The sequence below is a fragment of the Clarias gariepinus genome, chromosome 12 (genome assembly GCF_024256425.1).
Source record: "Clarias gariepinus isolate MV-2021 ecotype Netherlands chromosome 12, CGAR_prim_01v2, whole genome shotgun sequence".
NCBI lineage: Eukaryota > Metazoa > Chordata > Actinopteri > Siluriformes > Clariidae > Clarias > Clarias gariepinus.
This window is the reverse complement of record NC_071111.1, coordinates 9,531,767-9,541,584: the sequence shown is the minus strand read 5'-3', so window position 1 is coordinate 9,541,584 and position 9,818 is coordinate 9,531,767. Positions and strand designations below refer to the sequence as shown.

Below are 9,818 nucleotides of genomic sequence, written 5' to 3'. Positions count from 1 at the left end.
TCAGAAAATACAGTGTGTACGTGCAATCAGGAAATACACTGATGTTCAGTATTTCATAGTAGATTTTTTTTTTAAAGGCCAAGTTTAAAGAAATGTCTTGCCACTATGATCATCAAAGTGGGACCATATAGTTTTCAGCTATGATATATGAGGCATGAACACTTTATTTATTGTTATATTTGAAAAGTATTTTTTTAGTAAAATAAACCTGATTCACAATAACGTCAATCCATTTACGCAATTTGGGACGCCCATTAGCCTAATCTGCATATTTCTGGACTGTGGGAGGAAACCGGAGTACCTGGAGGAAACCCACCAAGCACAGGGAGAACATGCACACTCCATGCACACAGACCCCAGGCGGGAATCGCCCCCGGAACTGCAGTGCTAAGTACTAACCACTAAGCCACCGTGCCAAAATAATTGATTATAATTAATAATATGAAATAAATATGAGTCAACCTATGTCATTGGTTTTACTGTTACACAAAGAGTTTTATTTTGAAATACATTTAACAATTTAAAATTGCTCCTGTGTCAGAGGTCATTAGATGAAAAGAGCAATGTACAGTACAAATGCAACAAGTATATCAGATGTCTCTTTTCATTTGTCATAATTTATTTAGAAATTGTATGCGAAGCTCTAATTAAAACAGCTTTGGTCTCCGCAAGATCTCTGAAGATTTGCTGTTGTATCTGACAATAAGATGTTAGTAGTACAGTACATCCTTTACTTACAGTACATGGATCAGACTTATTTGCTTGGCACATCCCACATATCCTCCATCTTCTTTAGGTCTGGAGAATTTGGAGGCCAAGTTCAAATAGGCTTTTATCGTCATTTTAAAACATATACAGTTTAGTACACAGTGAAACGAAACAACGTTCCTCCAGGACCGAGGTGCTACATACAACATAAATTAACAAAAAACAACTAGATAACTAAGAAACCTAATTAGCTGACTATCTGAGACAAGACAGATGACAAGACAACATAAAAAATGTGTATGTGCCCTGGAATGGATTGGCAAAATGTCCAGGTGTACCCTGCTTCGTGCCCTAAGTCTCCTGGTATAGGCTCCAGGCCCACACTTAAAACACCATTTTCCATGATATTTTGGGAACACCTGGGCAACTGCTGTGGAGCGGAAACATGCATAAAGTCAGAAGAGCATGCGTTCATATCATGCTGATAACTGTGTGTGCTAACAACACGATTGTGTAAAATGCCAGACGGTTTATCTCAAGGTGACCTGTTATACAATTTTTCTGTAAAAGAAAAAAAAGGCAGCTCCCAGAAACGGGTGTACTTTGGTTTTAGGAAAAAAATGATACACCAGTGAAGGAAAATCCTAATAAATAGAATGAAGAGAGCGATGTGCAAAATTGGTCTACAAAGACTCCTCTTTGACAGCAGTATCATTTTTGTAACAGTTAATGTTGTTGTTAATCTTTTGGCTGCTCCCGTCGAGGGGTCGCAACAGTGGAACATTCAATCCGTACACAACTTTGCACAGGTTTTACACCGGGTTCAATCCGTACAATCCTTCCTACCCCAACCCTCCTATTTTATCGGGGCTTGGGACTGGCATCCAGAGGCTGGGGAATTAGGTGGAAATCCAACCCGGGCCTTCTGCATGGCAGACAAGAAACCCACCACTAATGTTTGTAACATTAAATTAATCAGTAATATATGCTTATGCAAATTATCCTAGTTGATGTGTGTGTAATGTACTCTGGGTGTAATAATAGTAAATGGTGCTGGGATCAATTTTCTAGGAACACAATTGATGTTGCCTCAGCATCAATCCACAATGTAGCATATCACAAAGATTTTAATATAAACATAAAATGCATTTTGGAGTGAAGATGTGCAAGTTCTTTACTGGACATGTAGAGCTCCACTCACTACATAGAAAGCAATTAAAAGTTGCATTCATTTTAATTGTGGTTCTTCATTTATCATAATTGTTTTAATCCAGGACTGGAAGCTGGACCTACTAGTAAAGATGGCTGGTTTCTTTTGATCGCACTGCTTGGGCCCCAGTGCCATCATGGCAGCCAGATAGTATTGTCAATTCCTTTGGAACAAAAGTGGTGCACCAGCATCACCCTAAGAGATGAAAAAAAACAACAGTGAAACGCCGAGTGTTCACATTAGAGTCTGTTGTCCTTTGGAAATTCATGAAAATTTAAAGGCATATCATCAATAGACCCTGCTGACTTCCATTCGCTCTCAGCTCAAGTGATCTACAGCACCAGGCAGGATGATGAGGACACTGGAGCTAAAAACCTGACCCCAGCCGCTTCAGCAGGCTTGATCTTGTAACGGAGTCGTTTGGGCCAGGTGCAGATCACCAGAACTTAGTTTTGCTAACAGACAGAAAAGAAATAGACAAGATCCATCTTAATCTTCTACTAGTCATAATACAAGAAAGAGGATATAGGGAAATGTTTAAAGCAAATAGTGATGCTTACATGTTGACATTTCATAACCCCATCCCGTTGTCCGACAAGACAAGCTTTTGTCAAACTGTAAGTGTTTATCTGGGATACAAACTGGAAGCAGCGATGATCCTGGAGGAAACCCAGCATACAGTCAAAAATAAAAAAAAAGCAGAATTCTGAAGAAATGTCATGGTCTGCTGAAGGTTAACAATTCTGGTGTACACTGTGGGAGATTAGAGGCCTGTTATACTTTCTACCTACTTCTATATTATTTCACTAAGATTAATATCATATTGTTACATTGCTGCATACACGAGTATATTTTACTAAACACCCTGCTCTAAGATAGTATTTGCTGCATATCCAATAGTCTAAGGGGTTTACTTAGACCTGACCCAACTTATCCTACAAGTCTATCCTTGACTAAAGAGATGCAATACAACATTGCGCGCACACATTTATCCACCATGTAGTCACAACCCCCTGACTCCACTCCCTGGTCTTTTGTTTCTGCAGCAAGGGCTTATACATTTTAGTATTTTCCCTGATTTAATACAGATTCATATAAATTATAGTCCTTTCTTGGTTAAAGTTAATGTGTGAGCAAGAAAATGTGCATGACAGGGTGTTGTCCAGCTCCAAAGTTGAGAACTCATGGGCTAGGAAGTGGTCTTGTTCTATCTGAGCTGGAACACTAAGGTCATGCACTGGAGGGTAGCTGCCATCATAGGCATGTAGACCGATATACAGTATGTTAAGTTTCCTGGGAGTTAAGATCATAAACACCAACCACCACCATCAGTTAAAATCCTTAAACAAAATTAATTTGTTACTTAGAAAAGTAACAAAGCACATCTTGTTATAAACCAAGTCCGTAAATGCTGCCTGGTTGGCTTACTCAGTGGTGTGCAGTCAGAATCCAGCACTTGTCAACGAGTATTCCGCTGCAGTACTTGTTGTCCTTACCTTGGTCACGTTTACCACTCTTGGTTTTCCACTGGGATCAGATAAGTCCAAACCTACATAGCTTTGATCCAGCCTGTAGGGTTTTACCTCAACCTGTCCACACTTTCACTTGCATAGAAACACAGTCAGAATAAACTTACCGCTGCTTAAACCTTTATCCTTAGCGAAGAACCGGGCAACACCTAAAGACAAGTTTCTTATAGATCTAGGAAAATATTAAAGGGGGCAGATTATGAAGTTGTGTAGTTGCAGAGTACAGACAGAATGTTAACACCAGCTTATGTCAGTTTTTTTGTTGCATATTCCAACATTGTTGCACTCTTAATCCATCCTAACATGCTTGTTGCTTTTGGTTCACTGTCAAGAGTTATTATTATTATTACTTTTTATTATAATGAGTATAATGGTGTCAAAGGGGCGCCTACTCAATATTAGATGGGTGGTCATGATGTTATGGCTGATTGCTGTACATTACTTAGTTATTGATTTGTGTATGTTGTGTGTGCATGTTTCACTGGAAACTGTTCTGGCCATGTAACTTCACCAGAAGCATGACGGGTCTCTGCTACTTCCTTCCAAGCTTTATTTTTCTTCGTAACATAAGAACAGTTTTTCCCAACAATTTTTACACTTCAGACTGTTAAAGCTTTAAGTGGATGACTGAAGAAATACCTCATCACATGGACCGTTCTTTTATTCCGAAGAAGAATTTGGGGCCAAACTTTTGGATTTGTTTCTTTATGGAATTTTACCCAATTTCAAAAATTTAATTTCTTTTCACTATGAGAAGAAGTAAAAGGTATCCTCAATTTTGTTTTAAACACAATGATTTATTTATTTTGCTGTGGGAAGACCAGAGTTCTCAATGTAAATCCAGTATTTTGACAATACAAAGGTATTGCACAAATATATATATTAAATATGGCGTCTCCAGTCCGTCTTCTGAAACATCTAAAGAAGAAATAATAGGCATATCTGCATATTCATTAGGAGGAAGTAATTTTCTGCCACATATCACGTAAATAAATTACCTGTTAACACCTTCCACGAGCCATCGGCTCCAAATCGACCTTAAGATGGAAGAAGGAGCATTGGTAGAGTCAACCAAGTACATGACATTGACTTCTAATTCATTCATATCTAAAAAACTAATATACCACCAATAATGGAGTTTATCCACTGGATGTAAAAAGCAACTTTGGTATAAACTCCTGGCTTCTGAGCATGACCACAGCCCACTCCCCAGCTAACGATTCCAGCAACTTCATATTGCGTTCCGGTGAAGCATGACAGGGGACCCCCAGAATCCCCCTGTTCATCATGACAACGAGGAACAAAAGAAAAAAACTAAAACACACCCTAGATAACATTGCATGTACACCAAGTTCAGGTATATACAATAGGAATCTATTTAAGTCGTCATAACCAAATATAATTTACCAACTTCAGAAAGAAAATCCAACAGTGCAACTCCTATTGCATTGAAGTCCTATACAGTGGAACCTTGGATTATGAGCATAATTCGTACAGAAGCAGACTCGTATTCCAAAACACTCATAAACCAATTTGAATCTTCCCATAAGAAATAATGGAAACTTAAATAAATCATTCCACAGCCCAAAAAAATAAATATTTTAGTATAATAATAATAAATATTAAGTGAAAATAAAACAATGTAACCAGCACATCACCTAAAAAGTACAAATAAATCCCAACAAATAAGTGTTTTCGTTTGTGCACGCTGGCATTGTGTGTGTGTATGAAGCTAAAGTAATGAGCCCCTCCCCCTCTCCCCCTTCTCATCTTACACAGTTACCCTTTCTCCACTCTTTTCATACACACACGCGCAGACAACAAAAACTGTTTTATCGGAAAAATTAATAAATCTCTCTAATGACACTCGATTGAGCGACACACTAACGGAATTACTGCTCTAAAGTAAAAATAAAACAAATTAACCTGCACTTTACCTTTGAAAAGAAGCACGACAGAGCAGTGTTTCTGTGTAAAGCAGAGAGAAAGAGTGTGTGTGTGTCTGTGAAGGTGAAAGTAGGAGCGGTCTGTGTGTGTGTGGCACGGTGTCCAATGACTGTGAGACTATGAAACTTGTTTTTGCTTTACATGCGCGCTGTACACACACACATACACACAAAATAAAATATGTTTTACGCACACACACGTGGTCACAATGTTGTAATAAAAACAGTACACGCGTGCACGGATGTTGATTATACCAGTGAGAGACGCGCACTAAGACCCAGCATTGGAGACGATTACCCACAATTCCGCAGCGCAAGAGAGAGAAAAACTATTGGCTCAGTTGTGATCACGTGATGCTTGGCATCAAAAAAAGAAGTGCATGCATCATACATAATACTCGGTGCTTGTAAACCAAGATTTGGTTGTTTTCCAAGTCTAAATTTATTAAAAATCTTTGCTCATCTTGCGGAACACTCGCAAACCGGGTTACTCGCAATCCGAGGTTTCACTGTAATAACCTGTAGTGTACCTGACATGCGTCCAAACCTCCCGCCATCTCTCCAGCACACACCATGGAGGGACGGATAATCCCTCCATAAAATCTGACACAAGTATCAAACTTCAGTATAGTAATGTTGGCCTCTTGAAGCCTGTTGGCATGGGGACCACCTGGACAGATGAGACGTGTTTAGCACATACAGATTCAAATATTGTAATGAAGAAGTTACACAGGAAAAGAAAATCACTAAATCAGGTCTCAGAGATGGGAGGCTAGAGAACAGTAAGATACATAACATGTCATGTACAGCCTACTCATATTGCTGCTGCTTTCCGCATTTGGATTGGATGGAATCATCAATTTTCTTTAACAGCAGCTCTAACTAAGGAGAGAAGTCGTGAGGTGGGGGAATGTTGGAACAGGAACAAAGTTTCCTAACAGCTGTACAACATACAGCTAAAAATATCAACAATAGTAATCTTTAGTAATAAAGATATTGCACAACCTTTCCTACAACCCAGACTTTAATCTTTATTTTGATCTACATTTAATTATACATTTAAGACACACTGCCTGGCCAAAAATATAAATAAAGATTATTGGACTGCATCAAGCAAAGAAAACAACTAAGGAGATTTGAAATTCCTGGAACTTGGTTAAAAATACTCTTATAGAACTCTTTTACACAGTATCAAGACCTGGAAGGATATGCTGAACCATCAACTTTCCAGAATGAAGAACAACCATGGAAAATGTGATCGGGGGAAAAATGTGTGTCCATAAGAAAACCACTTGTTAGTGAGACTAATTAAAAAAAGGCTTGATTCTACAAGCCTCTGGAGACAGTGCTATGATCTGGCGTTGCTTCAGTTGCTCAGGTCTAGTCTCAGCAACGTTATGTGGCAATAAAATGAAGTCAGCTGATGACCTGAATGGACTGAATGACCAGGTGATCACATCTATGGAGTTTTCCTTTCCTGATGGCACGACCATACTCCAAGACTCAAATTGTGACAGAGTGGTTCTGGGAGCCTGAGGAATCATTTTTCATCCCTTAACTGCTGTGTGCTGTAATCAAAACTAAACTGAATGAAATCTAATTGCGTGTGGCTTTTCCCTGGCCATTCAGTGTATAAAACTATAATTCTTCATTCCTAACTCTTTTGCTATCCCTTTTCATTGACGAATAACCTTTTACACCTCTATCACACAGTAGCACATTTCCCTTTTCTTCTCCCTTAAAAACTATTGAGGGTTTGTAAACCTTCTCTCTCAACTAGTGAATGTGACTGGAGAGATATCTACCCTGAGTGGTGGAGCCCCAGCCTGTAATGGTGCATCGCTTCAGCGAAGGCAAGTCTCCGCTCCAGGGAGAAACGGGCCTCACACACTCGTCAAACACCAGGGGGGTGTGCAGTCTCAGAAGGGCGATGTCGTGCTGTTTGGTTATGCTGTTATAGTCCTCGTGAGTTATGATTTTAGCCACTTTGACATTCTGAACATAAGACGAGTACAGATTTAGAATCATAAACCTGATGAAACTTTTCATTCATGTGGTAGCTGGGGAGAACGGAGTAAAAGAATGGAAAATGAGGAAATAAAAGTAAAAAAATATATATTTTAAAAGACTTTTTAAACTGATCCTGGAAGACATGGATACCCAGTGCACCCCTAATTGAAAATAAGCTGAACACCAGAGTAGGAGAGAGACCACCTCTCTACATGTATATACTGTACTTACCTGTTGGCAGGACTCAGTGTCATTGTCCAGATCGTGTTTCCCAGCCCACACTTCCCAGAATGATTCTCTAGCATTTCTGCCAACATATGTAGAGATTCTATTATCAAGGGTTCCTCACACACAACCATCTCCAACAGACTTCTTCAGATCTCCCTGAACATCATACAAAGCGTGAAAGTCCAAACACTTTCCTCAAGAAATACTGACGTGATTTAATAATGAAGAAAGTTTAACTGGACATGTTAGAGTGATCAAAATAATTCCTCGTCCAGCTTGCATCATGACAGACTCACCTTCTGAAACAGTGGCTGGCTGTGAGGATCCAGTACATGTTAAGGATGGCACCACCACAGACTGGCACATCAGCACAACTCAGCACTACCTGCCAAGGCCATGAGTGAAGCCACGCCTCCTTCCCACCCACAATCCGTGGCCCCGCCTCCTCCCTGTCCTTCTGACGGAAAGTTCTCACCCCTGCAGCAGACAGCAAAACACTAGACGTGTTAAACAAAAATAAATTATATATATTTATTTATATGCTGTTTGTTAAGTGTTTAAAGCTCAGTTTGTATTCATACCATATAAACTGGTGTTTCCATTATACACCAGAGTTCTATCCAGAGTGGTAATCTTGCCAGCTTCAGTGTTTACAAGATAGAGAGCCAATTATTGCAAATGTACTCATCATCATCATCATCATCATCGTTGTCTATACCACTTTATCCTATATAGGGTAGTAGGGGACTTAGGGCACGATGAGTTCACCCTGGATGGGGTGCCAATCCCATACACTGTTGGGAATGCCAATTTACCTAATCTGCATGTTTTTGGACTGTGGGGGAAAACCAAGCACCATGCAAACTCCATGCACTCGGACCCGAGGCAGGAATCGAACCCGGACCCTGGAGGTGCAAGGCGACAGTGCTACCCACTACGCCACAGTCCCATAAATTTTACATCCCTAAACATCTTAAAAACTAAAATCACCTGAATTTAGTATTTAGGAGCAGAAGTACGCAATAACTCACCAACTCCAGAGTTAATCACCACAAAAACGAGGCAGATAATACCAAACATCACTTTCTTGCATATAATTACTCAAACAGCTGTAAAAATGTATTTATAAATCATCACATTACCAAATAAAACGCGGTGTGTGAGTCACAGAAGCTCCATCTTTAACACCTGCAACTAATTAAACTCCAGCCTGCCATCACTGTCGGAGTAATGTTAGTGTTTGGCCACAAGGGGGCAGTACAACATCGTAACGTAGCAACTCTGAGCGATCCGACTCTCTTTGGTGATTCGATTCTTTCGGTTCCAATGAATCGTTTAGAGTTCGATTCCTTTGATTCACCGGTACGTAAAAAAAAAAAAAAAAAGAAGTTTGTCGGGACAACCTGTGTCTACTGAGCGGCATGAATATAGTTTTTTAAAATATTTTTTAAAAATTTACATATTACACGAGGGTGAGTCAAAAATTATCCGCACTCTGGCCATATGAAAATTTCTTTGGTCACTTTTCGTTCAAGGCTCCTGTCTCCCCAGTCACTGCTGTGCAGATGTGAACGTATTACATCAGTTCATTTGTAACCGCGGTGCGAGCAAAAATGGATGTCCCACTTGTGATTTGCACGAAAGAAAAGCATGTGTTTGCTTTTGTGGCCTGAAGGTGTACCTGGTGCCGTTATTTATGGAAGACTTCCTGTGCAGTGTTATCTGTTGTATACTTATCAAGATCCGAGGTTTACACTGAAAACACTGGGTTTAAAACCCCTTACCGTACATCACATGGAGAGTTCTCCCTCGTGACATGTTGCAGGAGGTACCAGAGCATCTGTGCCACCACCACCAGGCTTCATTACAGTTTCTCGCCTGCAGCCTTTAGACTACAAGACGCTGAACCTGAACTTGTCAAACGCTTCCTAACGCCCAACCATCACTGCATGCCTGCATTTGTAATTATGACACTTTCTACCAAACTGCACCACAGAAGCTGCTAAACGATGAAATAAATGAGTTAAATTAGCTGATTTTGTTCATTTAACTGTATTGGCCATGAAATGATCTACATGAATTAATGAACTGAGTGAACTGTGCTTTAGGGTTAGGATGCCTTATTATATATATTTATAAATGCTATGTAATAGATTATACTGTACATGATCAAACAGGTGTTTATAA

At 39.7% G+C, this 9,818-nt stretch overlaps 1 protein-coding gene across 4 annotated transcripts; it reads right to left on the bottom strand.

Moving 5' to 3' along the window:
* Positions 1-4,189: 4,189 nt before the first annotated feature.
* On the bottom strand, positions 4,190-8,761 carry ovch1 (ovochymase 1). 4 transcript variants are annotated; one of them, XM_053509039.1, is made up of 9 exons: positions 8,663-8,761; positions 8,213-8,272; positions 7,928-8,108; positions 7,635-7,710; positions 7,199-7,388; positions 5,924-6,063; positions 4,572-4,725; positions 4,446-4,484; positions 4,190-4,389 (listed from the first exon to the last, which is right to left on the bottom strand). In XM_053509039.1, the coding sequence occupies exons 1-9, from the start codon at positions 8,709-8,711 to the stop codon at positions 4,277-4,279; spliced, it is 1,002 nt and encodes a 333-aa protein (XP_053365014.1). In that variant the 5' UTR covers positions 8,712-8,761; the 3' UTR covers positions 4,190-4,276. The 4 variants fall into 4 exon arrangements, with proteins under 4 accessions (XP_053365014.1, XP_053365016.1, XP_053365015.1 ...); XM_053509041.1 differs by having other exon boundaries at positions 4,190-4,365; XM_053509040.1 differs by having other exon boundaries at positions 4,575-4,725.
* Between the last annotated feature and the right edge of the window lie 1,057 nt (positions 8,762-9,818).

Bases quoted from the DNA above. Each gene is read 5' to 3' on its own strand.
- ovch1 (XM_053509039.1), bottom strand. From the start codon at position 8,711: ATGTTTGGTATTATCTGCCTCGTTTTTGTGGTGATTAACTCTGGAGTT. The intron at 8,273-8,662 runs GTGAGTTATTGC...TAAACACTGAAG, and splicing joins GGTGATTAACTCTGGAGTTG to CTGGCAAGATTACCACTCTG. The intron at 4,390-4,445 runs GTAATTTATTTA...ATGAATATGCAG, and splicing joins CTCGTGGAAGGTGTTAACAG to ATATGCCTATTATTTCTTCT.